The 27,487-nt window shown below is 55.9% G+C and overlaps 9 protein-coding genes across 9 annotated transcripts; 4 read left to right on the top strand and 5 right to left on the bottom strand.

The window, feature by feature from the left end:
* Nucleotides 1-88: 88 nt before the first annotated feature.
* On the top strand, nt 89-2,074 carry KRP23_5059 (WD repeat and FYVE domain-containing protein 3; the record flags this gene model as incomplete). Its single annotated transcript, XM_067890087.1, has 1 exon — nt 89-2,074. The coding sequence occupies one exon, from the start codon at nt 89-91 to the stop codon at nt 2,072-2,074; it is 1,986 nt and encodes a 661-aa protein (XP_067746662.1).
* Nucleotides 2,075-2,253: 179 nt separating this feature from the next.
* Nucleotides 2,254-9,195, bottom strand: KRP23_5058 (Bromodomain and WD repeat-containing protein 1; the record flags this gene model as incomplete). Its single annotated transcript, XM_067890085.1, has 3 exons — nt 2,254-2,703; nt 2,787-7,971; nt 8,060-9,195. The coding sequence occupies 3 exons, from the start codon at nt 9,193-9,195 to the stop codon at nt 2,254-2,256; spliced, it is 6,771 nt and encodes a 2,256-aa protein (XP_067746661.1).
* Nucleotides 9,196-9,420: 225 nt separating this feature from the next.
* Nucleotides 9,421-10,671, top strand: KRP23_5057 (uncharacterized protein; the record flags this gene model as incomplete). The annotated part of the gene is made up of 4 exons (XM_067890084.1): nt 9,421-9,731; nt 9,803-10,075; nt 10,137-10,482; nt 10,564-10,671. The coding sequence occupies 4 exons, from the start codon at nt 9,421-9,423 to the stop codon at nt 10,669-10,671; spliced, it is 1,038 nt and encodes a 345-aa protein (XP_067746660.1).
* Nucleotides 10,672-15,860: 5,189 nt separating this feature from the next.
* KRP23_5056 (Serine/arginine-rich splicing factor SR30) lies at nt 15,861-16,784 on the top strand (the record flags this gene model as incomplete). Its single annotated transcript, XM_067890083.1, has 1 exon — nt 15,861-16,784. The coding sequence occupies one exon, from the start codon at nt 15,861-15,863 to the stop codon at nt 16,782-16,784; it is 924 nt and encodes a 307-aa protein (XP_067746659.1).
* A 503-nt stretch (nt 16,785-17,287) lies between these two features.
* Nucleotides 17,288-20,448, bottom strand: KRP23_5055 (UDP-N-acetylhexosamine pyrophosphorylase; the record flags this gene model as incomplete). Its single annotated transcript, XM_067890082.1, has 4 exons — nt 17,288-19,232; nt 19,313-20,202; nt 20,270-20,323; nt 20,383-20,448. The coding sequence occupies 4 exons, from the start codon at nt 20,446-20,448 to the stop codon at nt 17,288-17,290; spliced, it is 2,955 nt and encodes a 984-aa protein (XP_067746658.1).
* A 245-nt stretch (nt 20,449-20,693) lies between these two features.
* On the bottom strand, nt 20,694-21,775 carry KRP23_5054 (Uric acid degradation bifunctional protein TTL; the record flags this gene model as incomplete). The annotated part of the gene is made up of 7 exons (XM_067890081.1): nt 20,694-20,711; nt 20,769-20,787; nt 20,865-20,888; nt 20,999-21,154; nt 21,229-21,302; nt 21,401-21,451; nt 21,548-21,775. The coding sequence occupies 7 exons, from the start codon at nt 21,773-21,775 to the stop codon at nt 20,694-20,696; spliced, it is 570 nt and encodes a 189-aa protein (XP_067746657.1).
* Nucleotides 21,776-21,883: 108 nt separating this feature from the next.
* On the bottom strand, nt 21,884-22,681 carry KRP23_5053 (Delta(7)-sterol 5(6)-desaturase erg31; the record flags this gene model as incomplete). The annotated part of the gene is made up of 1 exon (XM_067890080.1): nt 21,884-22,681. The coding sequence occupies one exon, from the start codon at nt 22,679-22,681 to the stop codon at nt 21,884-21,886; it is 798 nt and encodes a 265-aa protein (XP_067746656.1).
* Nucleotides 22,682-23,215: 534 nt separating this feature from the next.
* On the bottom strand, nt 23,216-24,826 carry KRP23_5052 (Cysteine proteinase RD21A; the record flags this gene model as incomplete). Its single annotated transcript, XM_067890079.1, has 1 exon — nt 23,216-24,826. The coding sequence occupies one exon, from the start codon at nt 24,824-24,826 to the stop codon at nt 23,216-23,218; it is 1,611 nt and encodes a 536-aa protein (XP_067746655.1).
* Nucleotides 24,827-26,464: 1,638 nt separating this feature from the next.
* Nucleotides 26,465-27,355, top strand: KRP23_5051 (uncharacterized protein; the record flags this gene model as incomplete). The annotated part of the gene is made up of 2 exons (XM_067890078.1): nt 26,465-26,634; nt 26,701-27,355. 2 exons carry the CDS (start codon nt 26,465-26,467, stop codon nt 27,353-27,355), a joined length of 825 nt encoding a protein of 274 aa, XP_067746654.1.
* Between the last annotated feature and the right edge of the window lie 132 nt (nt 27,356-27,487).

The following is a 27,487-nucleotide window of genomic DNA, read 5'->3' as shown; positions in this document are numbered from 1 at the left end:
GCCACAAAGCCTGCCGTAGTCACGGGCACTCATCGCTCCCAGGAGCTCCGTAGCAGGCAGTCAGTCCCGCTTCCTCCCTCAATCGGCCATGTTTCGTAGGAACAACAGCACAGGCGGCAAGAACACTGGCGGCGCGGCCTCAGGCGGCTCTGGCTCGCGCGGCTTCGCCGAGCAGGTAGCTCGTCAGTATGAGGTGCCGCGCACCATGACCAAGGAGCGCGTCAAGGAGCTCGCAGCCGTCGGCGAGCGCCGCACCAACCAGCTCATCCGCTGGATCACGGACGACGACCAGGGCGTGGCCGGATCGGCGGCGGCCAGCGCCGTGTTGCGCCAACAGAAGGAGAACTTCACGGTCTATGAGATGCACGACGACCGCGACGACCTGTTGGTCATGAAGGGCGTCGTCCGCCTGCAGAACACGACGTGCGACGAGGTGATGGCGCTGCTGACGGCGCGCACGGCCACCGAGGTGGACGCCTACCTGCAGGACATGCTGGGCGCGCAGTACGCGGCCGGCCAAGCGCTACACTACACGGACGTGAGCGCCGATTCCGGCAACGCGCCCGAGCCGGTGCCGGAGCCTGGCACTCCGGGCACCCCGGCGACTCCCCAGACGCCGCGTGGTTCGCAGCCGACGACAGCGTCGCTCATGGTGCAGTGGTTGGCCCTCAACGACGTGCACCCGCAGGCTCCGATGAGGGAGTTCTTCTTCATGCGCTTCAACCAGATTTTCGCAAACGGCAACGGAGGAAACAACCCGCTGGGCGGTGGCGCGTCGTACGGGGTCTCCGTCATGGAGTCATTGGAGTTGCCGCGTTGTGGACCCATCTTCTCGCAGACGCACATGCAGCGTCAACCGCTGCGCAAGTGCGGCTTCGTGGTGGAGGCGTCTGAAGACAAGAACTCGACGACGACGCGCGTTTCGTTCTTCATCACTGCGCCGTACCGCGCACCGTCGCTGGAGCACGACCGAGCTTGGCTGCTGCGCCTCGCGGGTTGTGTGCGGCTTATCCCGAGTGCCATTGTGAACCGCCGTATTCGTCGCAACCAGCTGCGTGACCGCCGGAGCTGGCATTTCCGCGACTCGTGCTCCGTGTGTAGCGGCGCTTTCTCCATGTTCACGCGCCGCGCGCACCACTGTCGTATCTGTGGTTCTGCGGTCTGCTCGAAGTGCTCGGCCATCCGCAAGGACGCGCAGCGCTCAAAGTTCGCAGGAAGCACGCGCGTGTGCATGGCCTGCTTGAACGGCGACCAGAATGGAGCGAAGGGATCAACGTACGATAGCGTTCGCAGTGGGGTTAGCAGGTCGAGCGCTTCTTCGAGTCGTGGCAGTGACAGCGAGTGCTTTGGTAGCTCAGCTCACGTGACGCTGGAGGAGGCTTTGGCCGGATTTACGATTGAGCCGACGCTGGCGGCCAATCTGGCCGGGAGTCCGAGCAATGCGTCCAGCAGTGGCCGCAGCCAGGGAGGCGAAGACGATGGCGACGTGTACGCTAACACGCCGTTCGATTACGAGCTGACGTTCACGAAGGGCAACCCGTGGCCGGATGCTCCGTTGACGCCGACGGAGAAGGAGCGTGTTAAGCGCATCCAGACACTGAACCTGTCGCAAGACTTCGCGAACACCACCCTCCGTGACTTGTTGGACCTGGCGCGCTCTACCGTGAACTGTCCTGTGGCGGCTCTTTCCGTGGTGACGGCCTCGACGAGTTTGTTCGTGACCACGATTGGCCTCGTGGGAGACCAAGTGCCGCGTGACATTGGCGTGGATGCCCACGCCATTATGTCGCAAGAGCCGCTGGTGGTGCTGGATTGTCGGAAGGATATCCGCTTTGCCAAGAACCCACTAGCGCTATCCATGCAGGTGCAGTTCTTCCTGGGCGTGCCTATCTTCACCAAGGACAAGGGTGTGGTTGTGGGTGCGATTTGTATCGCCGACACGAAGGCTCGCAAGAAGGTCAAGGGCTCGGACTTGCGCGCGCTGCAGCTCATTGCCTCCCGTATTATCGACAAGATGGATGCGCACAACAATGAGATAACCAAGAAGGTCTCGCAAGGTGTCAAGCTGCTGTAAGGTATAGCACCTATTCGCTCAGCCTGCCGCGTGCTTTTACTAGAGAAAAGTGTGGTTAAATATTCCATTCTTGTTTTGGTTGGATAACTTGCTGAAGAATTCGTACGAGAAGGAGACACTTGGCTGAATTCAAATCGCCGCTTTTCATTGTGTTACAGCACTACGGCCGTAACACCACGTCAGTAGCGCCGCTTAGCCTTCTTCTTGCTTTTTGGGGCCCGCTGCCGCAACTGGCGTTTCCTTCCAGCATTACCGAAGTCCGAATCGTCACTGAAGTCCTCATCTTCTTCCTCCTCCTCATCGTCGTCGTCATCGTCTTCCTCGCTCTCAGAAGTGCTGCTGCTATGCCAGCTATCCTCTTCATTCTCGGAACTAGCTGCAGCAGGTTTCCTGCGAGCACGCTGCTTACCTGGCCGTGCGGGCGAGCTTTTGCTCTGCAAGGTGGACGAGCGAGCTGTAGGCCGTGCGGTCTTCTTTGAAGCGGGTATTTTGTGCCCTTGGACATTCACACACGCCGCGTCCAACAGGAACTTGATGCAGTACTTCTGCAAGTCCTCCACGAGTCCACCGATGAAAGAGCCCCAAGTGTTGTACGTGATGGCGTTCGAGAACACTAACTCAACATCAGCCTGGAAGATCGCAAGAAACCACGAAGCCCAGTTAGTTACATCATCAATCAGCATCACAACTTCCCATTGCGAGTAGCACTTACGAAGTATTGGCGGAAGCTCTTGTACCTGTACAGTTTGTCTTGCATTGCGCCGAAGTCCTGCGGGTGCAACACAATCTCGGAATACTGTGGGGCAACGTCGTCCGTCACGGGTGCCGCGAATATATTTTGCTTGTCAGCTTCAGCCAGTGCCTCGTGGAAAATCTGCAACACCGACCTCAGGTCGTCCTCGAACGCGCGCTCAATAGTTTCACGCTGAGAGCTCGTGTAGTTTTCCATGAGAGCTGAGTAGGTCAGGAGTTCTTGTGCAGGGTTTTTGCGTTGCCGTTTCCGTGCGGGCCCTTCTCCACTAGGTACAGGCGTCGTCACTACTCGAGGAGTGCGACGAGCACGAGGCGACTGGATTTGCGGCTCAGCTACTTCTCGATTCCGAAGCTGCCTCGGACTGTTGAACACAGCGGGGTCAGCTGTATTCGTCGTCCTCACCTCCGCTTGGCTGGAAATGGTGTCATCAGTTGTTTCATTGGGCTGCTCCCCTGAATTCTCCTCCTTAGTCTCTTCACCGTCATTTTCTTTCGTGTCCTCACTGCTGCGCGTATGACGACGTGATCGCGATTGGGGCGAAGCAGGTAGCACGCTAGGAGTGGAGTCAGCAGCCGAACTAGAAGTAGTCTCGGTGCGAGAAGCAACAGGAGTAGCAGAATTACTGCTAGAGGTATCTGGTGCCGGCGTCAACAACCCAATTTCAAGCAGCGACAACTGCAATTCCTCTGCATCCTCACTGAAATTGGTCAAGAAATCATCAGGCGGATAAGTGTAGCGCGCACCGGCTCGCTCTCCGTCTGCATCGCGGCGGTTGCTGTCGTTAGCTTCGCGCATTAAGTGCGGGAAGTGACGTTGTGCTTGTGTCAAGATAGCGGAGAGTAAATTCCGCGAGTTCTGGGAGATCGGGCTCGACGGAATGTTGTAAGTCTCACAGTTAATACTGATCAACTTCACATCAGATAAGAATGCCTCCACTTGACGGTAGTAACCGAGCCGCAGTCGTCGCTGGATCTTAGTCAAATCGATCGGGTTCGCAATTGAGATCGGGTAGTCTATGAAGGTTTCTTCATCAACAGGATACATGAAGTCGCGCGAAATTGAGAGCGTCAGTACCTGGTCAACTTCCTGTAATAACGCCTCGCACTTATCGGCGATAATACTTCGAGAGAAGTAAAGTCGTGTCGAACGCCTACGAAGCGAAAGTTCGCGCTTCTCACGCCGTTCTTCTGCCAATGCTGACTCCAGCTCCCATGGGCACACAGCGCAGGTATCATCCTCTGGGCTGTCCCAGTTAACTGTAACGCATTCCCACGGCGTGATTTCTCCATAGTTGCTTGATGTCAATGGCTTTCGAAGAATGCTTTCGATTGTTCCGTATGACATTTTCGCTTCAATCTCCAGTCCGTGTTGATCCAACTGCACAAACGGCATCTGAACCCGATCGCCCGCATGCCAGTTACCGCAAACACCACTTTCGTAGGTGTGATCCAGCACGAGAAAGTTTGCCACATCGTTAGAGTGGTACAGCACCTTGAAATTGAAGCGTGTTGACGGTTCGCTCGCAGCGGGGGCTAACTGTTCATCAACGCTCGTGAATTCAGCGAAGGGAGAAGACTCTGGATTAAACAAGTCGGCTGTGTCGGAAGGCACGCCCTCTTTGGACTCCTCTTCCTCCTGCTTTTGCTCATCGCGTTCCCCTGCCGGACGAGCCGCAGATGTTGGCACAGCAAGCACCGCAAGCGAGAGCTCGCACTTGATTGAGCTACACCTCAAATACTCATCCGCAGTCGGAAATACATATTTTACATCGACGACACGGCACTTGATGGCATAAAACTTGGAAAGTCGCTCGTAATATCTCGGGTTGGGCATTCCCCCGTAGCGCAAATACCCAGGATGGCCTTCCGGCAGGTATACAACGTAGTCGCCAACTTGCGGAACGTACTGATGAATCGACCGTAGGCTCACCAATTGAAGCCATTCGCGGTGGAATCTGAGACCGAAGCGCTTGGAAGCAGACTCGATAATAGCACCCCCATCCTCCGCAGCAATGCTGTGGTTTTCCTCTTGCCGGTGCCTTTGCGCGCGTCTTGACTGGTGGTCTGGACAAAAGAAGTGCATCTGATCCACAGACCACCCAAAGTTGATCGCACACTTCCAATGGTACGAGTTACGGCACGCACCAATGGTGCAACCAATTGTTGCTCCACGCTTGTTACACCCAACACAGGTCAGTGACCGTCCGCGACGAATCTCTCTGCCCACATTATACCAAATACCGTCTCGGTTAAAACACAGGGGGGACGCGATAGCGCATTGATCGTGCACGAATACCCGCTGTACACCATAAATTAGAGGGTGCACCCCCATTCCATCCCCAGGTAGCTTTAACATGGCATCGTCATCTCCAACACCGCAAAGGGCACAAGGGATCAACGCATCGTCGCTGTTTTCCGCTGGGACTGGTGCTGCTCCAAGCTGGGCTCTCTTTGCTTCAAGCATTTCCGCATAAGTCATGTTCTGGTCAAACCGATCCAACTGGTTGTCACCCATGATAACACCATCGTTCGACTCGACCACGACTCCATCCTCAACTTCAAGATTGTCCAGGACCCTTTCACCGCTGGCATCACCGATACGCTGCTCGGTGGGGATTTCACCGCCCTCGTCTTCTTCGTCGCTATCTAACACCAGTCGGGACCGAGCCCTGACCGTATTTCTTCGTGCTCGCAACTGCCGAGGGGTGTCTTCTAGATCATGCCCGTCACGCCCGTCACTCTCCGATTGCAATCTCCGACCCCCGCGAGATGGAAACCTAGCACGAGGAGAGTTTCGCTGCCTGGTGCTGCGAAGGCGCCTCCGTCTAGAGTTTGCAGGGGAGAAATCAGCATCTCCGTTATCACTGAGCAGGTCATCTTCATCAAGGTCGTCTTCATCTTCATCCTCGTCTTCTTCTTCGTCCTCTTCTTCTTCCTCGGCAGCGTGCCGCGGTGTCGGCACCTGGAAGTCTTCGTCACTCCGATCATCTTCACTCGAAATTTCGATCTCTAACACTGACGTGTCGCGCTCATCAGTCGGGGTATTGCGCCGTCGCACATGTCTTCTAGATCCTGAACCACGGCGACGAAGCTCGGACAGCCTTACGGGGGCGCCGTTCAACCTGTACGAGGCTCTAGCTAACGCGATTGCGTCTGCGGCAAAGCTTCCTTGTCCCTGAGCGGGTTTCTTGTCGTCCTCACGATTGATAATAGCAACGGGGAACGAATGGATGTCCTCCTCAGTCTCAGGTGGATGGCGTACCGCGCATTGAATTTCCGACTCCTTGCTCTGCTGGACTCGCAGTCGTCGATTTTCCTCATACTCCTCCGGCGTGATCGTTTCGTCGGACAGCAAGTGGGGCGGCTGGTGTGGATATTGAACCAGTGATGCGTCCATCAGAGGACCTGAGTTCATTAAACTCGGCAATTCTTGCGTTTCCCTGTCCCGCACGTTATAGTGTCCATCGGTAACTAGCATCACATAATCGTGTAGGAAGTACTGCTGCACAGGCGTTGCCGCATACTGCTCTCCAGATCCCGTACCAAATATGAGAAGGCGACCGATCTGATCCGTGAAGCAAAAACCATTGCCATCCGGGGTAAAGCCGCCATCAAGGTTAGAAAGCGGCTTTGAGTCCGGCGACAAATTCATGAACGACTTGAGCATTCTACCTGTCGAGATATCCCATAAAAAGACGCGTCCATCGTAGCCTGCCGTTACTATAATGCGCCAGTCCGTTGGGTGTGCACCTAGCGCAAACGCTGCATTCACATGCCCATTTTTCTTCTCGTTGTCAATCGCGCCCAATGCCATCACCAACTGCCCGCTATCCGGTTCCCAAACTCGTATCCTCTGCTCCCAAGTTGGATCCGCCGACTCTGAATTCAGTTTGACGCTATGAAGTGTGATGAGACGCTGGTCATCGTGTGTCCAGGCCAGCGTGTCTACAACTGGGACAGCTTTTTTTCGACCGCGCACCCCGTAGAAAGCTGAAATGTCATCGTGCTCAACCAAAGACTCTTTCGCGAGGAGAACGACCCCATGCAGGCTCTTATACTTCCGTTTCCACTTCCAGATACGCGCCACGCTATCTTTGATAGACGCAGTGGCAATCCGGTCACCCCGATAGTTGTAGGCGATGCTCGAAACTGGTCCTTTATGCCCCTTCAACGACGCAATCGGCTCAATGCTTGGGACGTCGTCATCGGAAAGAGATAGAGAAGGTAGCTCGCTTTGTTGTACCTGTGGGGGCTGTTGTTGTCGCGGCGCCACCTCGCGCTGCAATGCCTCTGCCACAGTCGGAAGGGGGTTCTGCGTATCAACTTGAGGCAGCAATGGTGCCTGATCAGGACCTGGAAGCCGCATCGGGTTCACCACAGGCAATAAAGGTTCTATTGCAGCTGGTGCAACCGCAGCACCAATCTGACTGATCGGTTCTTGCACTGGCAGGTTTTGCAAAGACACAGGTGCCGGATTCGCTTGAACCAATGGCATTGGTACGAGAGGAATTCTGGCCGGTGGTAGTTGATCACTGGGCGTTGGCCCGGTATCGCTGGGTTGCTGTCCTGGCACTTGTAATGTCTGTGGCTCTGCGGTAGGCTGGAATCGAGGCACAACAGCAGGTGCGTCTGGAGCCGAAACCATGGATAAGTCCCATACACGCGCAATTCCATCGTGGCCGCCAGAAGCCACAAAGTCTCCGCATCGACTGAACGTTACGCAGTGTACCTTGCACGACCGCACACCCTCGCGGCGGGCGTGCTTCATTGCGTAGATGGGATGCAAACTGAGCATGTACGCGTTAAGCGCGTACAGTCGGCGAGCAGTCTCAATCTTTGTTTCTGGCTGTTCCACGAGAGGAATCTCCGGTACCTTGTAGCAGAAGCATCTTCCATCGTCCGAGGCCGTGACGATAATGTTCTTGGATGGGTGGAACCGAACTGCATTCACGACACTAGAATGCCCAACTAACACGGCGACTGGTGCGCCCGTACTAAGCTCCCATACCCGGACAGTCTTATCGTCGGACGACGAGGCCAGGAGCGTGTTTGAGTAGTTCACCGCCAGATCCGTAATGTTGCCGACGTGTCCCCGGAGTGTAAACAATAAGTCTCCTGTTTTCATCGACCAAATTTTTACGAGCCTGCTCACACACAGCGAAGTAGATCACATTAGAGTCTTCAGATACGTGTGAGGGGTACAGCAAAGCCTGCAGGCCCAGCGAGTCGTACCTGTCATCGGATCCAGTAATAACGACCTTGCCCAATTTATCATACGCCAGACAGTACGCCTGAATCTGTAGATGACCGCTCAGCGTTTTGAGCCGGCGAATCCGGCTGTAGACGTACGCAGGCGGGAGCTGTGTATCATGCTGCGAGCTAACCTCCCGCCGTCGCAGACGTGAGGCCTGATTGCGGCCAGTCCGCACGGTTGTCTGAAACAAACCAGAGCGTTTTGCGCGGTCCATCCTCGCCTCGATCTGTTTCTCCACCTCCATTCGCTCCTGTCGTAGCTGGAAAAGCTGCTTCAACGCGCGGACATCCGCCGCCAGCGTCGTCACCTTATCCGTCTCTGTCTCCTGCTTCACGGCTACACCTTCACCCAGCATCATCCTCTGCAACTCCACCGGCAGTTCCTCCACGCAACTCGCAGCCGTGTACTTCTGATACCGTTCGTACTTCTTAATCACCTTCTCCACCACTTTGAGCGTCTTCAGCACTGCTCGCAGCTTGAACAGCTCGTTCACAATCTCCTTCGCTAGCTTCTTCCTCTCGTCATGTGGCAGCGCAACATTCCTGTTCACTCTCGCCTTCAGTAGCAAGCTGCGGTTCTCCTCCGTGGGCGCGTGTCGCACCTTCTCGTCCGCCTCCTGCTTACCATTAAGTCGCGGAAAGCCCGCCGCCGCGCCCTGCAGCAGCTCCACCAAGTGGCCAGACGAGATATCTCGATGGCGCCGTCTATAATCCTCGTACGTGGCCGTGTGGGGCCTACCCGCCCAGTCCACGCCGCTCCGCAGCAGCTGATGCTCGGCCAGCTCCTGGATTAGCGTGTCTGCGGCCTTTTGGCACGTGGAGCGGCGCTTCAAGAAGTCCGCGATGAGGAAATACACCTCGCTTTCGTCCACCGGCCGTTCCTGCTGATGCACGGGCGTTTCCTCGCTCTTGTTCTCTTCAAATTTGGCCAGCGGCGTAGTGTGCGACGTCTCTGAGGCTTCGGGCGGTCTAGTGATGGCTGGAAGCGCCTCCCGCGTGCTGGGGAGGCTGTCGTCCCCAAGCCAAACAGCGCTGAGCTCATCGTCGCCTGCTGTGGCCGGCAGCGCGCTGCTGAGGTCGCGCTCCGGGCTGGGGGTAGCTGTTTCGTCGTCCATTATGTTGGTGCCGAGTGCAGACGACCAAGATGCGTCCTTCACGTCGGTCCGCGCGCGCGTAGCAGCTCCTCCCAAGTGGCGGCAAGGTCCCGCGCTTTTTGCAAAGTGAGACGACCCACTTCGGCAACACCAAATGTACATTAAATAGGTACCATCATTTCGAGAGTTTCACGTTGCACGGGGTACACTTCATGTCTACCCTAGGTGTAGCCATTTCGAGACTTGATGTTACGTGTGCAGACGCACCAAGACGAGGAGGAGGATGGCGAGCAGGCGTTCATGGCTGTTGACGTTATGGGGCCTCAGTCGCCCGCTCAGGAGCAGGAGAAGGAGCAGACGGATGAACAGTTTTTGTGGCTGCTGCTGCTGGCAGCGGTGGCCGAGTGCGTCACCACGTGCTTCGCTTGGAATGTGGGCGGCACCGCGCTCAATTGGCTCGGGCCCTTCCTGGACGGCGTAACCTACGGGTACGAGGACAGACTCAAGAGCGAAGGTGTGTCGATCGCATGTGTACAATTCCGGTCCGCGTTCTTGGGGTACGAGAGGCAGGAGAGAGGGGTGCATGTACTAGGCTAAGAGTGTTGGGCTTACGCTCATGGAACTGCAGGGTCTTCACGTCGTACTCGTTCATGGTTGACCATGCGGGGGATTTGAGCGGCGACAGCTTTGTGGCGGGGCCGATGTACGTGTGTGCGTCGGTTCTTGGAGGCTGCGTGTGCTTTTGGATGGGGAAGCAGGCAGCGGCGTGGGTGAACCTCATGACCTCGAGGGTGCGTCGGGTTATGAAGAGGGTGAAGAGACCGTCGTTGATGGCGTGCTTGGTTGGGTTTGTCGGGCTGACGACGTTGAGAGCTACACTGGGGCCACATGGCTTCGTAAGGTAGGTTGGATTGGCTCTAGGTGGCGTTGTGGAGGTTGTAACTATTGTGAACTGGACGCAGAGACCCAAAGGACCCGCAATTCATTGGACCATTGCAGGTGGCGGACGGAGAAGAGCTGGTGCTAGGGATCTTAATGTCCTGCAGCGCAGTTCTGCTGTCGAACTACCTGTGCGAGCTTTTTCCTCGACAGCCGTCGCAGTTGCGTACGGCTGCATCGCCTAACGGCGGTCCGTTCATCGACTGGGGGTGTCTTAGCTGCAACCTCATCGCGAGCGTGCTGGCTGGACTGACGTACCAGCTGAGTCGCGTATCACCGACGGGGACGAACAATCTGCTCGCGCTCAAATTTGTGAGCTCATTCTGTGGGTCGTTGTCGGTGTTTTCTGGGGCAGTCAGCATCATCTCGGTACGTCTTAAAACCCGTCGTCAGTTGGTCATTTGTTAATTCACATGTCTGACAACCGAGCTTTGCTATGAACTTCGTTAGCGCCTGTGGCTGGCTGGAAAACGCCACTCCGCGCTTTGGAACCTCTCATTGCAGCTGTTGGCGGGGCTGCTGTGTATACCATACCTCTACAAGCATGAAGCTACGTAGCGATGCACCACTACCGCATGCTACAGATACTGTGGTTCGATTGTTGCGGCAAAGTCTACCTCCCAGCATCGATATCGAAACGACGCACTAATTGTCCTAGGTGCAAGCAAATGCAATGTGAAATACTTGGAAGCACTCGTTTTCCTTGGGAGCACGCAAGCATGGATTACTCAGAGGACAGGACGCTGCAGAGGAGGTAATCTGGTTGAGATGGATAGCAAGAGCAGTGAGCGTGTGCATGTTCTTGTGCACTATCCGGGTACCACCAGCATGACTTCGACCAATTAAGGTCGCTGCGAGCATTCTGTCATGCGTGCACCGGGGACATCATTAGTGTTGTGGCGAGGATCTACTTCTCATGCTTGAACCAGGGATCTCCGTCTCAAGCTGCCACTAGCGGCTTTGCCACGACGGTGTGACTCCAGTTATTCAAAAATCGAGCCGTGGGCACATTGTTGGGGAGACGTACTGACTTTCCTTGTATTTCTTCAGTGACTCGGCGGCGTCCTTGTTCATCACTTTGCGCAGTCACAATGTGACTCATGCGCACACACATCACGCATCGAACAGAGCCTAAAAGCACGTTAGTCGACCACTTTGGGATCGGTCAGCGTGACGAAGTTAATCCGTGCATTCGAGTCGTTGGCGTTTTGGCTCTCTCGATTCGCCAATGAGGCTCGACACCTGCAGGTTTTGGTGCTTGATTGGACGACACGCGAGACGCCCGCATGCGCTTGTCCTGCAATGTCCCGTGGCGCTGACACAACGGGCTCGAAGTTCGAGTCGAACCCCCTAATTAATTCCCGAGGTTGCCGATCAACGGACAAATTATCGGAAGCCCTATTGCTTTGGTACGAAATGTGGCAGGCGGCAACAGTCCTCAGGACATCACTACGGTTTCTCTCGATCTGAATTTCGTGAAGTGGGCATAACGCTACCAAGTGTTCAACGACCTCGTGAGCGCTTGGTTTTCACCATTTGGAGTTAGCATAGGTTGTTTCACCTCCCGAGCTGAGCTCATTCCGCGTTTTACTCCGGACGACGCAACCTCAAGCTCTGCAACGCTTTCAACTCCAGCAGTCGACGTCATGGCTCCAGTACTGGGCAAGAATATACACGACCTCGAACGTCTATCGGCTGTGAGCATCACGAAGGAGCCTGACCACCTCGACCAAAGCGGCTATGCGAAGGTCAAGACTCCCGATGGCAACCCGGAAGCACTCGAAGATGGCGCGTTGCGTCCGGGTGGCATGCCCGTACTGACGAGCAAAGACACCATTGGCCTCTTGTTCCAGTACGCTGCTGTCGGTGTTGTCTACGGCATGCTCCCGTCGACCGTCTACCCGGTTCTTCAGCAGTACCTTAACTGCAGTGGAGCCCAGGTGTCTGCCGCGAGAGAGCTGGTCACTCTACCCTGGAGCTTCAAAGTCTTCTTCGGCATCATTTCGGATTGCTTCCCAATCTACGGCTATCGTCGCCGTCCGTACATGCTTATCGGCTGGACGGTTTGCATTTTGATGCTGCTGGTGATGGCTATCATGCCAATTGGCGAACCGTACTACACGGTCGCATCCGACCGCGATATCGACCCCACTGACTACACCCCAGAGATCGAGGCGCGTATCAACTACGACGCCTCCAGCCAGGGAGCAAAGTATGTGATGCTGATGTTCCTGGCATCTTTCGGCTACGTCTTCTCCGACGTTTGTTCCGACAGCATTGTGTGCGAACTTGCACAGCGGGAGCCGGTGGCCAAGCGTGGTAAGACCCAGTCGGCCATCTACACGGTGCGCACAGTGGTCGTGATCCTCGGCGAGCTGCTTGTCGGGTTTTGCTTCAACGGCGAAGAATACGGCGGTGACTTCGACTTCTCGTTGAGTTTCCCTCAACTCATGATCATTATGACTGTGCTCACAGTACCGGCAGTTCCCATCACGTGGTTCTTTATCAAGGAAGAGAAGATGCAACGCACCAATTTCCGCAAGTACATGAAGGATCTCTGGGATCTGCTCTGCAAGCGCGTTGTGTACCAGGTCATTGCCTACCACTTTTTCTCGGGCATCTTCTCCAGCATCTCGTACACAGCCAGCTCACCGGTGCAGTCGTACATGGTCGACGTGACGCCCATCAACGATACGCTGAACAACGTCCTGAGCCACGTGTGCTTCATGATCGGCATCATGGTGACGTCAAAGTACGGTCTCCACTGGAGTTGGCGCTGGATGATCGTCTGGACGGGCTTCGTTGTCATCGTCGTCGACTGCGCGGTCGCTCTTATCACGGTCTGGGACGTGTTCCGCAGCCAGTGGTTCTGGCTCGGCCCGCCGATCGCAGTGCAGATCCCGGGCGGAGTGTCCTGGATCATTGCTCTCTTCGTGACGGTCGAGATCGCAGGCGTGGGTAACGAAGGCGCGGTGTACGGTCTTGTGACGACGGTCGGCAACTTGGCATCTCCGTTCGCATCGACGCTGACCTTGCTCATCGATGGTCCGTTCAACATCACGAACACTCGTGTGCAGATTGACGACCACTCTATCCGCATGGACATTACCTACACGATCATCATTTCGTACGTGATGACCATTTTCTCGTGGGTCTTCCTCTTCCTTCTGCCCAGGCAGAAGGAGGAGACGCAGGAGCTCGCGCGCACCGGCGGATCGAGTAAACTCCTGGGCGGGTTGACCATCGCATACTTGGCGATTTCGCTCGTGTGGTCCGTGACGGTGAACACGCTCGCCATCTTCGACAGCACGTCGTGTCTGCTCATCGCAGGCGGCACCGGTTGCTAGGCGCCTCCGGTTCCACGCAGGTGTAGTGTAGTGTAATGCAGAGTAGCGTGCACCGAACGGTGAACTCCTCTCCAATACATCTCACGCAGCGTTTGTTGACGGAATACTGACTGCCGCATGGGCAATTGATCCTGAATCAATCACGGTCATGTTAGTCACTCTCATGACAACGAAAGTCGCCCAGGTGATTCGCCCACGGTCTCCGACAGCAAGCGGTTCTGGTGCCTGATTGGGAGACAACATGTGACGAAGGAGGACAGATCGGAGATCGAGCGTGCACACCATATCGCTGGAGCACGGCCACCGTGAGCCAGGCCGCAAAAAAGGACCCGACTAGCGAGACGACCTTGAATCCATGCAGCGCTCCAGTACATGTACGCGTGACGCCTGGAATCACTCAGTTTGCTGCAAACTTTGCAGCTATCACCGTCAACGAGCTCATTCCGAGTCTTACCACTTCAGTCTCAAGTCTCCACAGCAAGGTTGGCGACGTTGCGATGGCTTCGACACTGAACAAGAACGTGTTCGATCTGGAACGCCTCTCGGCCGTGAGCACGAGTATCACCAAGGACCAGGACCAAACAGGCTATGCGAGTGCCAAGACTCCCGATGGCTTCTCTGAAGAGCTCGAGGGCGGAGCCTTGCGCCCGGGTGGCATGCCCGTGCTGACCAGTAAGAAATACGTCGGTCTGCTGTTCCAGTACGCTGCTGTTGGCATCGTTTACGGCATGCTTCCTGAGACCATTTACCCGTTCATGCAGGAGTATCTCAATTGCAGCGGTGCTCAAGTGGCCGCCGCCAAGGAGCTGGTTGTGCTTCCCTGGAGTTTTAAGGTCTTCTTCGGCATCATCTCGGATTGCTTCCCGATCTACGGCTACCGTCGTCGTCCGTACATGCTGATCGGGTGGGTTATCTGCATCTTAATGCTGCTAGTGATGGCCATCATGCCGATCGGGAAACCCTACTACACCGTTGCCTCCGACCGCGACATCGACACTGCCGACTATACCCCGGAGATCGAGGCGCGTATCAACTACGACGCTCCTAGTGAAGGTGCCAAGTACGTCATCATCATGTTCTGCGCTGCGGTTGGCTACGTCTTCTCCGACGTCTGCTCCGACAGTATCGTGTGCGAATTGGCGCAACAGGAGCCGATCGCCAAACGTGGCAAGACCCAGTCGGCCATTTACACGGTGCGGTACGTTCTCGTGATCCTGGGCGAGCTTCTTGTCGGGTTTTGCTTCAATGGTGAAGAGTACGGCGGCGACTTTGACTTCTCGCTCAGCTTCCCGCAGCTCATGATCATTATGACTGTGCTGACGGCTCCAGTCCTCCCTATCACGTGGTTTTTCATCGAGGAAAAGAAGACGCAGCGTGCTGACTTCCGCAAGTACATCAAGGAGTTCAGGGATCTGCTCTGCAAGCGCGTTGTGTACCAAGTCATTGCCTACCACTTTTTCTCGGGCATCTTCTCCAGCATCTCGTACACAGCCAGCTCACCGGTGCAGTCGTACATGGTCGACGTGACGCCCATCAACAGCACACTCAACGACGTTCTTGGCCACGTGTGCTTCATGATCGGCATCATGGTGACGTCAAAGTACGGTCTCCACTGGGACTGGCGCTGGATGATCGTCACCACGGGCATTGTCGTCATTATCATCGACTGCACCGTCGCTCTTATCACGGTCTGGGACGTGTTCCGCAGCCAGTGGTTCTGGCTCGGCCCGCCGATCGCAGTGCAGATCCCGAGCGGCGTTGCTTGGATTATTGCTCTCTTCGTGACGGTCGAGATCGCAGGCGTGGGCAACGAAGGCGCGGTGTACGGTCTTGTGACGACGGTCGGCAACTTAGCATCTCCGTTCGCGACAACGCTGACCTTGCTCATCGACGGTCCGTTCAACATCACGAACACTCGTGTGCAGACCGACGACCACTCGGTCCGCCTCGACATCACGTACACGATCATCATTTCGTACGCCATGACCATCTTCTCGTGGGTCTTCCTCTTCTTGCTGCCCAAGCAGAAGGAGGAGACGCAGGAGCTCGCGCGCACCGGCGGGTCCAACCGCATTCTGGGCGGCCTGACCATCATGTACCTGGCCTTCTCTCTCGTGTGGTCCGTGACCGTGAACACGCTCGCCATCTTCGACAGCACGTCGTGTCTGCTCATCGCAGGCGGCACCGGCTGCTAGATAAACCGTCCGAGGACGAGGACGAGCTTTGATACCTTACCACTTCAACATGTTTCACTTAAGTGCGACATGGTACCCTTGGATGTAACTATCGCACTTAAACGAGTCAGGGTAACCTCTTCTTTTTGACTGGCGTGTCCCTCTTCTCGCCTCATTCATCATTCTCCAAGTCTAGAGCAAGTCTCCTCCCTTAGATTATCGTATCATGTCGGGCACGCGCGTGTACGTCGGCAACCTGCCCATGGACATCCGCACGCGCGAGGTGGAGGACATTTTCTACAAGTACGGGCGCATCCGTGACATCGATGTCAAGTTCCCGTCGCGCCCGCCGGCCTTCGCCTTCGTAGACTTCGAGGACGCGCGCGACGCTGAGGACGCCATCCGCGGCCGCGACGGCTACGAGTACGACGGCGGCCGCTTGCGCGTGGAGGCCGCGAACGGCGGGCGCCGAGAGCCAGCAGCCCGCGTGTCGGCCCGTTACCCGCGCAACATCCGTGGGCCGGGTGACTTCACCGTGGAGGTGTCGAACCTGCCGCCACGCGTGTCGTGGCAAGACCTCAAGGACTTTATGCGCAAGGCCGGGGATGTGGTATTCACCGAGGTGGACAACCACGGCGGCGGCGTCGTCGAATACAGCAACAAGCGCGACATGAAGTACGCCGTGGAGAAGCTGGACGACTCGGAGTTCCGCGGCCGCAGCGAGAACTCGATCGTGCGGGTGCGCGCGGCCAACCGCGGCCGCAGCAATAGCCGTAGCAACAGCAGGAGCAAATCCCGCAGCAACAGCCGCAGCCGCGCGACTAAGAAGCGCAGCCGTAGTCGCAGCAAGAGCGAAGCCGAAGGCGAGAAGAAGCGGAAGCGCAGCCACTCGGCGGACAAGGAGCCGGAGAAGGAGAAGGACGACGATCAGAAGGAGGACGGTAAGCCGCAGGAAGCCGCGGACGCTTCTGCTACTGAGACTGCTAGTGCTAATGAGAAGGAGGACAAGAAGGACGAGACCCCCAAGGAGGAGGAGGAAGCGGCCGAGCAGGAGGGAGCGGTCAAGGAGAAGGACGCTCCCAAGGAGAAGGAGACGGAACCGACGGAGGCGGCGGACAAGGAGAAGGACGACGCGGCCAAGGACGAGTAGACGGCTCGGCGGACAAGCTCCAGACACGGACGAGAGAGCACGAGGAACAGAAAGCTGACGCAGTTTGAGAACAGACGAGCACTCGCCCTGGCTGGACTGGCCCTGGCGTGCGTGAGTCGGGTTACTCCTACGATGGTGTTCTCTTACTGTGTGCCTTGTGTGCCCCCTGTTCTTGTTTGTTGGTGCCCAACCAATTGCATATTTGATTTTGATTTTTCTTCATTGTTCGACTGGCTGGCGGCGTGGCTTTCGACTTGAGCGATTTCGACTGGAGATGGCGTCTTCGATGCGACGGACACGTGGTGGCTCGTGTGAGGACGGCGGGGACAGCGGACGACGGCGGGAGCGAGGCGGATGGCGTGAAGGCGACGAAGAGAATTACAAGAAGATAAGTAAGCATAGGGTGGGGAGGCATCGTAGTGTTAGTCCCCTCGCAGCAGTATGAGAATCGAATTCATTTTCTCGTTATGAAGCAGCTACATGTAGTCGTTCTGCAGTCGTTTTCAGTCGCGTCCGAGCACAGCGGGTAGTTGGATCGGTGACTTCGAGCGTGCCACCTCCTCAAGACCCTCGCCATTGTACGACAGCGATGGCAGAACTTCGCAGTTTGCACCAGGCGCGCTGTCTGCGAAGGTCGCACCCGCTTCCAGCAACCAGCGCTTGCACTGCTCCGAGATGAATTGACGCGCTGTGTCAGGAGAGTCCGAGGCAGCTCCAGGAGCGTTCTTCACCGGAGCAAACTCGTCTTCACGTGCCACGCCCAGCACCTTCATGCTTTTCGAAAGCGGGAACACGTCGAAGATGAAGGTCTCAAGCTTGATACCCGTGTTGGTCGTTGGCGTGATCGTGGCCGTTCCTTCATCATTCACGTACGGAATCTTCTTCTTCGCCACGTGATACTCGGCGTCGCTCTGGTTACAGCAGCGATGAAGAAAGTCTAAACGAAAGAAGTGGTTGCAAATGTTGGCAGCTCCGAAGCTAAGCTTACCAGTGGATGGATCCACTAGCTCCGACGCAGCTCGATCAAGCTCTGAATACTCCACCACGCAGTATGCGCCATTGCGCTTCGCCACCACGCCCACTCTCTCGCCCGGACGAGTCTTCCAAACCACCTTGTTCGCGCAGTCGGCATCTTGGTCTACACAGTAGCCAATGAACACCGGGTCCGCCACCTTGCAGAGTACGTTATCAACAGAAAACACGTGCAAATACTGCACGTTGCAGGCACTCAAAAGATCAAGTAGCCCGCTGCGCTTCAGGGCCGGGTAAATACCGCCGTTGCCGTCCGAGGCCTGCGCGAGTTGACTTGGCGTCTCGAGAATGAACTTACCGCTTTCAGTAAAACAGGGCAGCGTTCCTTGGCAGAAGAAGTGAATCTGTTCCCTTGAGAGCCCGAAGAACTCGTTCTCCCGGAAGAACGACACCGTGGCTTCGTGGTTCATTTCGCTTGTCATAACGAGCAACGGGATCTTCGGTGTATCGGCCAGCTTAAAGTGGGTCTGAGCCAGCTCCTGTACCTTTAGAACTCGTAGCACAAAAATCTCGAAGAGGGACTTGCCGGAGGGTAAGCCTATATCGTACATGCCCTTGGGACCAGCAAAGCCCAAACGCGTGCCTTGGCCACCACTTAGCACCAGAGCTCCTACCATGCCTTTTGACACTGCCTCAAGACCCAGATCTAGCCACTTCGCCTTCAACTCGGGATCAGTCTCACTCAGTTGGTGCACCACTCCATCCTCCAGCGGCGTTACCTCATCAGCAGCTCCTGACACCACGTTGTCAGCCTTAGTCGATCGCTCAAACAGACCAGCAATCTGCGATGGGTCATATTGCCGAAGACTTTCAATCAGCTCACACGCGTCCTGAGCTGTGACCTTGCCAGCATCGACGAAACGGAAGACATGACTCTGACCCGCATCATCAAATGTGCGTCGGATAGACGCAGGAATGGAGTTAGCGTTGGCCATGAGCTTGGTGCTCTCAAGTCGAATGATCTCGCGTGGAAGACCCTCCATCAATGACTTGACTCGAGCCTCCAACCCTTCGCCGTTGTACGACACCAGGGGTGAAATCTCGATACACTGAGCTTTGTTCAGCTTCTCATGCACAAAGCTCTCGACCTTGTCAGCACCCTTGGAAATTGAGGTAGCTGCGGCAACGAGCCAAGCCTTTCCTTCGTCTTGCAGCATGCGACGCGCACTATCGGGCGAATCGGTAGGGTATCCAGGAGGATTTTTCACCGGTGCAAACTCGGTCTCGCGAGGAACAGAAAGCACTGCCATCCGCGACGATAGCGGAAACACGTCAAAGATGAAAGATTCCAGCTTGATGCCCGAATTACTGGTAGGCGTGTAAGTGGCGCCTGTGTCGTCCGCCATGGGTATTTTCTTGTGCGCTACGTGATACGCAAGACTCAAGTTCGGGAGCACCACGTTCACCAAGAAATCGCTACATAAAAAAAAATAACAAGCATGGAGTTAGACCTGGCATAATAACTACAGAGCACCGCAGCGAAAAGATCCACGTACATGGTGTAGAAGTGGTTGCAGATGTTGGCAGCTCCGAAAACCAATTTGCCCGTACGAGTGTCCACACGCTCAGCCATCTCACGGTCAATCTCCGAGTACTCAATGATGCAAAAGCGATCGTTCCTCTTAGCCACAACACCAACGCAGTCGTCGGGGTTCGCCTTCCAAACGACCTTGTTGCCACAATCTGCTTGCTTGTCGATGCAGTATCCAATAAACGTCGGATCGGCCGCTTTGCAAAGCGCGTTGTCCACAGAGAATACATGCAAGTACTTGACGCCACGCGCCTGCAGTTGAGCGAGAGCCCCACTCGACTCCATCGCCTTATAAATCCCCCCATTACCATCCGACGCCGTCGCCAGCTTGTGCCCGCTCTCCAAAATGAGCTTTCCATCGGTAGTGAAGCACGGCAGCGTGCCTTGCGGGAAGAAAAACGTCTGCGACTCCTTCAGCCCGAAAAAATTGTGCTGTCTGAAACACGCTTCGGTCGTCTCATGGTTCATCTTGCTCGTCATGATGTAGAACGGAATCTGAATCTCTTCTCGTGGACGACCAGAGAACTTGTCTGCCGCGAGATCTTCCAGAGCCAAGAGCCTCTCAGCGAACAACTGGAACAGACTCTTCTCCGACGGAAGGCCAATGTCGTACATTCCCTTGGGCCCTGCAAAGCCTAACCGAGTACCTTGTCCCCCACTGAGTACCAAGGCACACACCTGGCCCTGACTAATAGCTTCAAGGCCGTGATGGACCCAGCGCTGCTTGTCTTCGGGCGAGCATTGCTCCAGCAGGTCGTAACTCCCCAGAGGTTCAATGGTTCCGGTTTCCACGGTCTCTGCTTGGGTCGAAGCTTGGAAAATGGACTGCAGCAGCTCCAGATCAAGCGAATTAAGCTGCAAACATATACATTTAGCGATTATCTAGATAAATGCATGGATTTTTGCAATAAAATGCTTTTACCTCGTTCGCGAGCTCTTGTGCCTCGGAAGTCGAGAGTTTGTCGGCATCATCGAACTGCACATTTAGATGAAAATTAGATGGAGGTATGGAGGACAGATAAACGCACTTCGTGCCTTGAGGACGTGACCTTGGCCGGCCGCGCGAAGCTTGCGGGACAACTCAGCCGGGACACGCGGCATTACGATTATGTAATTCGAATTTCAAATCAATGCATGTACTGGAAAGTTTGCCCCATTTACACACACACAAATGCTGGGCATCAGCGTAGGAGCGGTCAAGGTCGCGCTCGCAGCATTTCTTCATATATGAAATGGTTCACAAATATCCAAAGTTGTTTGAATGTTATTCCAGGGCTCAATTTCTTATTTCTTCACGCGTTCTCCACGGACCACGAACTCATTTTGATGGATGCAACCACGCGAACTCAAAGCTGAATCGGTGCCTGTAATATGACCATGACAATCAGAACTGCTGACTTCACAAAGATGCATCCACTTACCGAGATGGATCTACGAAATCTGTATTGCACCCCACTTACAATGTTTCTTCTGCTTCTCCCAGGTTCGCCCCTCTTGGCATCGACTTTGCACCCTACAGCCTGGCCTGGACACTCTGCAGTCTAATAAATATTGAACAACAACCCTTAGTTAGCACGGCAACATCAAGTCGGTCGACCGGCAGCCACCACAACAGAGGCAATCGACAGCATCATACTTGATGCTTGCTTACTGTTGCAGCAACTTTTCGAGCCGAAGTTTCGTGATCTTGCTTTGCTCTGCTGCAGCAATAGACAGCTCGTCGTTGGAGTTGTTGTCCATGCGGAACTCCAGAATGCGCAACATCTCGGGAGCAGACTTCCCCGTCGCGCACACAATGTATATATACCTGCAACACCAGCAGCCCTGTTAAACCATAAAGCACAACAACTAAGATGCAATCGTGCTTGCACACACACACACCCGAACTTTTTGTAGTACGCATCATTGAGCTCTTCAAGTCGGTCCAACACACCCTCATCCGCGTTCTTCGTTGCCTATATCATAAACCGCACCACCCGTTAGCCTCAGCATCTTCATCTTCTCTGCACTTCCAGCTAAGCAAAATAGAGAATAGCACTCCTCACTACGCAACCTTTTGTTCCTGAGCTTCCCACTCCTTGATGGGTTTCTTGGCTCTCCCAATCTACCAAATTCCAGTCGACAACTCCACGTCAATAGCAAAGCACCCCACCCCACATTCTGTAACAATCAACCACAACAACAATAACAACAAACGGACCTTCGGGTGCGCTGCAAACGCCTCGAGCCAGTCTTCTCGCGCCAAAGCGTCGTCTACCTCATCTGCCGCACGGAAGAGCTCCTCCAAATCCTTCACGGGGAATTTCTTGAGCATTTCGGCCGCCCACCGCGTCGACCCGCAGCAATACTGCAGTTTCTGGCGAAAAGACGAGTCCTCCTCATCGGCCCCGGGGGCACACGCAGCGGCGTTGAGGACGGAGAGGTCCATGGTGTTCTCAGAAATTGATGAATGCGATTGAAAAGCTGATGTATTTTACCTATCGGATATGACGGGTTTGATGCATTTGAAACCTACACAACTTCTCCTGCCTTCGTCTTATTCGAGCTTCTTGGCATTCGGGACGGAGTAGCCCGTGCTGGGTGGCTCGAGATAGGTCCCACCAAGACGGTCCCATAACGTGACGTATTGAGAGAAATTATAACGGAACAATTCATGGTGGACAGAATGATGGAGTGCCCCGTTCACGATTTTGTTGTGTGAGAGGTAGAATCCGTCGTGGATGCTGATGGTCCAGAAGTTGACAGCCATGAACAGCGTAAGAAAGAGGCCGCGGTGGATGGGGAATAGCATGATGAAAAGGTGGTAGGGCAAACTCTGGATGTAGCCGTCCAACGGGTGGAACGCGTGCGACGAGAACGGCGAGCAGATAATCCACTTGTGGTGCGGCTTGTGCAGCGTCGCGTACACGAGCGGATGATGCAGCCAGCGATGGAACCAGTAGATCAACATGTCGGTGAACATGATAAAGTAGAACACGCTCAAGGCCTCGAACGTGTAGCCGTACTTGCCGAACTCCGAGTACGTTTTGGAGTACCCGCGCACGTCGGCGAGGAACCACGGGAGCGTGAGCAGCACCATCACGGGGATCGACTTCAATGAAGCGGAGATTTCGCGTCGCACTTGATTTTTCAAGAACTTGGGGTGATTCATCAACTCCTTGTCGAACAGGAATTCGTACGCGAACCCGGCGCCCGTGAGGTAGAGGAAGTACCCACCTACCAGCGTAAGTCCCGTGATAGACGCAACTTGGCGAGGGATGAAGTCGCGAGGCATTTCAGCGGGGTACAGCGCATCCAGCACGTACTCGTCGGCGTACTCCAAGATGAGGTCCATGGTCGAATGGGGGGGGGGGGGGGGGGCTTGTTCTAAGCCCAGGAGGAAACGAAAAGTGACAAAACGACCGAAGTCGCTGCTGCTTTGCTCATGTATCCGTAGCCTAGCATGGAGTGAACAGCCAACCACTGGCAACAGGCAACTACTGGGCGGATGCCTGCTTACGCTGAAAACGGCGAGCCCTGATTACAGTAGATGCTCAAATAATATTACAATGTGCACGAATTTCGGTGTTCGCAACTTCAACTCGGCATCGAGTCACGTGAGCGAAGATCAGCTAAAAACTCGCCAACGCGCTGCTGTATTCCTTTCTGAAACAAGCGAGCGAGAACAACATTACTTAGAGTGAGATGCAATCGCTGTATCGCTGCGATGTTCGAGCAAGGAACCATTTTTATGTTAGACAAGCAACAAGCTCCTCCTTCCCATTCGGGGGAACGACGACAGCTCACTGTATCCGGCTAGAAAATATAAAGCTCTTGAATTCGTTTCGGCACCGCCGATATACAATTCACGTTTGCAGGCGCAGCAATTTTACATGTACGACAGAGGCTCGTACACGTGTGTCTTCGTGGTGGCTTCGTCGGCGCCCGTCAGATCCAGCTCGACGTTCACACAGAACAGTGGGCTGTTGCTGTCGTCGTCGCTCGTCAGCAGGATCTCGTAGTTGCCAGCGGGGGCAATGATCGGCAGGTTCACGTCCACCTTCAGGTCCGAGAACTTGCCCTTCTTCATGGGGCAGGCGAAACCGTGCACGTCGATGTGGCCCAGGCCAAGCGGAAGAGGAACGTGCGTGTCGCCGCACAGCTTGCCACTGTGTCCGAACACCTGGGTGCCAGCCAGCTTCACACCCAGCTTGAAGTTGGCTGAGTCGAAGTCCTGCTTCGAGTTACCGTTGCCGAAGAAGACCACCGGCTGGCCGCGCTGAGGCGACGTCGGGGTCACTTCCAAGTGGTCAAAGTCAATGATCGCGCTGCCAACATCACCACACTGCGATATCTTGGCCGAAGAGAACAGATCAGCCAGGTTCTTGGGGCGGAAGTCGCGCGCCTCATCAGCCGGGAACGAGTCCACGGGCTTATCAGCAGGGACCGATCTCGGCTCTTCCACCTCCTCAGTCTCCTCGGTCAGTTCATCCTTCGAAATCAGCGTCGCGAACGGGTAGCTGGGCACCGAGGCAATACCGCATTGGCCGGCGGGTCCGTTCTCCTCACGAGCGAGACGGATGTATCCGTGCTCTCCCCATGAGGGTCCCCACGAGTTCTTGACCTTCCAGAACTTCTGTCCGTTGTCGGCGCCGTACCCGACCGCCAGCACGCCGTGGTCCAGTCTCGTGCCGCACGTCAAGTTGAACACGCCCGCCTTGTAGAACTGGAACGCCTTCTGATCGGCCTCGATGGCCACCGACACAGGCTGCTGGGCCACTGCCACCTTGAGCGCATGCTCGTCCTGCGGGTTAACGTCCTGGAAGCCCGTGACTTTGACCACATTGTCGCACTTGCGGCACACCTCCGCCTTGCCCTTGTACTCGTAGTCGTCTTCCCCGCAGAGCCCTCCGTGGTCCTCAATCCAAGCAAAGGCGTGGTCCATGAGGCCTCCGTTGCAGCCCATGTCGCCATTGTGGTCGCAGTCCACGAGCTCCTGCTCCGAGAGGCTCGGTAGCTTACCACTCGACACGAACGTTGCTCCTTCCACGGCGCCCGTGGTGGAGAAGGCCCAGCACGAACCGCACATGCCCTGGTTCTTGATGGGCGTGACGCCGCCCTTGTCCTGCCAGTCCACGGCGTCGGGCACCTCCACGTCGCCCCAGAGGCCGTCCACACGGGAGGCCAGACGCTGCTCTAGGTACCCGTCGGGCATGACAAAGCCCGTCATCTTGAACTTGAACTCGTCGAACGACAGGTGGGAGAACTCGTTGTGGCCCAGCGTGACGCCCGTCCAGGCGTTCTCGGTGTTGTGCTCCAGGATGTACATGTCGTTGGCGATGTAGTTCTCCAGGCGGCGCGCGAACTCGAGCGCGTCCGAGAACGACACGCCGTGGGTCTGCATCCAGGCCGAGAACTCGTGCTCGTACTCGAGGGGCGACTTGAGGGCGTCGCACAGCGCCAGGCTGGCGAACAGGAGCGCGCCGGAGAGGACGCGCATGGTCTAGAGGGGAGGAGGCTTCTTCTTCTTGGGGGCGGAATTGGGTGTGAGAGAATGCGGAGGGGTGCGGAACGGTTGAAGCGGTTTTCCTCTTGCACTTTGTATGCGAAGATCGGGGGAACAGCTCTGGAGAATCAGAACCAACACTCTCGTCTCGGATGTGGCGGCGACCAATGAGAGCGCGGAATCAGCCCGATGGAGGCTGCATTTCGACCAATGGCAGAGGAGTTCAATGGGCACCTGCGACTTCAAGCTCTGCTGCAAGCACTTCGCCTGGCGTGCGTTCTTCCTGGCGAGCGAGCGCCTCGTTGTGGCGCTGGCGGCGGAGAAAGGTGTCGCGAGCGAGATGTTATTGTAGTCCATTTGGCGGGAGCTTGCTTCTTCGCTTGACAAGCCCGCACGCTCAAATCGAGACCTTTAACACTGCCCCTGGAGAAGGAAGCACTAAGCCGCGTAGCTGTTTCGACGGGAGCAGTCGAGGTATGTCTCCTGTGTTTCAGTCGCCTCGCATTCAGCGGAAACAACGCGCAACACTCCCAGCGCTTGCTCGACCCTCAGCAGACAGCCACCTAATGGTAGCCTTGACTCTGGAAAACGAGCTCTCTGAGCGCTCAAGGCTCCCAGCGTTTGCGCGCATCGATCTTCTCACGATCTTGGCTCACGACCGTCATTGCAGTGCTGCAGCTTGACCATTCCGGAGTCGTCTTTATCTTCTTGGTTGACGCAGTTCCTCTCTTGGATGAAAACTGCGATATGAACTTGTTTGAGGGCAAGCTGCCGACAGGCAATCAGTGATCGCATGCGAGTCAGCAATTCCAGCCTGCCTGCGCGAATCCTTGTCCTGCAATCTCGGATTGCGTGAGCGAATAACTTCTCGGCAACACCATGGACCAGTCGGAGTGTCGCGAGGGAATCTTGCGCCGCTGCTCGTCTTGCCTCACCTCGCCTCCCTGCAATTCTTGACCGACCGCTCGCCGCAGGTTTACGAGCCGCTCCCGTCGCAGGCAACGGCAGGCTTGCATTGGTGTTTCCAGAAAACGGGCCTGATCCCTCCTTCAACAGTTCTGCGTCGCGATGTCATCAACCACCGACTAGCGGCAATGGCATTGGCATTGACGGCGATGACCAAGAAGCTGCCCAGTACATGTACGTTCGGGCGTGAAGACTCCAATTTGTCGCCGGGCGCATCGACGCACGTATTGGATCTCATTCTGACATCGGCACCATCAAACCACCAGCTATAGCATATATACGCTTGTGGATACAGCAAATGTCATTCTGGTCGAGCGAGAAGAGTGCACCATTGCTGGCGGTGTCGTCGGCGCAGTTCGTGTCGGCGGTCGCCGTATGTCGCTTCAACCGCGAACCGTCGGCTCGGATTTAAGGGCTTCTCCGTAGCGTATAGACGGGACGTAACACTTGGCGTTTGTATGCTGGGCATCGTCATCCATCTTTACGGCCGGTATTACGCTAAAACAGAGCCGACTTCAACAACACATCTTTTCATCCAATCCCCATACCGGAAGATCTATTTCGCGCGCTCGCATTGGTCGAAAGTCCCGACTCAGACTGCGCCGTCCTCTTCCAGACGCAGTCCCGGATTATCAGGCTGCGCCACAAGAGCTCTTCACGACGTCCATGGCCGTCACCGCCCAGCGCCTGCCGCGGCCGCTACAGCTCGCCATCGTAGCCGCCGCGCGTCGCCGCCAGCGCCCAGTCGCGTTCTCGTCGCTCTGTGTCACCCTCGAAGACCTGCGCTGCTCCATTTGCTTCGACACGCTCTGTTTTCCAGTGACGCTTCCTTGCGGGTACGCCGCTCGAACGTCCCTTGCTGCAACTTCTCCGCATGGAGTACTAATATTACTCTTGTACAGACACAACTTCGACCGAGGCTGCATCTTGACGGCGTGGGCACACGATGTCACTGCTCGTCCAGCGTTGCGCTCGCCACGTCTAGCTGCGTCATCAGACGAGGAGGACGCAGAAGCACCGTCCTTCAGGCTTCCACAACCAACAGTGCAGCAGACAAGGGGCCACTTGTGTCCACTATGTCGTCAACCTGCAGGCATCCTGACGATGCACGAGCTGCAGGTGAATTTGTTGTTAAAAGACCTCATTGCGTCGCTGTATCCTGCCGAGACGCGGGGCGCCGCGACGCCGGCCAAGCAAAAGTGTCCGCACTTGACGCTGCCATCGTCTCCCCGGGCGCTCACCACCAACACAGCTGCTTCAGCCTTCCGACGCCGGCCGAGTCTACGCACTTTCTCGTCGTTTGTTTACGTGTGCGCGGCGTCGATAACGGACCCGCCCGGGTTCGTACTGGCGGTGCTGCTTCTGTTGGTGCTTCTGGCCACGGCTTGCAGTCCGCAACCTGCTACGGCGCCACCCGCAGCATCGGCGATGGTCATGTTCGACACCATGGACCGTGTGTGCAACGGCTTGTCGCTGCTGATCCACCGCATCTCGATGCAAATGGACCAGGTGGATCAAGTCTCGCCGTGGATCCGCCTCATCTCGTATCTGCTCTAGCCTACCACGCATAATCATGTTTTATTCCAAGCGACGACCCAAGGCGAGATGACGACTACCAGCTTTCCTCACACCGGGTTCTCTGCTTGACAACCAGTCGAGCTCACGCCACAGTATGCATATATTTATGTG

The sequence above is a fragment of the Phytophthora ramorum genome (genome assembly GCF_020800215.1).
Source record: "Phytophthora ramorum isolate Pr-102 chromosome Unknown Phyram_PR-102_s0004, whole genome shotgun sequence".
NCBI lineage: Eukaryota > Oomycota > Peronosporomycetes > Peronosporales > Peronosporaceae > Phytophthora > Phytophthora ramorum.
The sequence above is the reverse complement of the archived record's forward strand: the minus strand, read 5'-3'. Positions and strand labels throughout refer to the sequence as shown.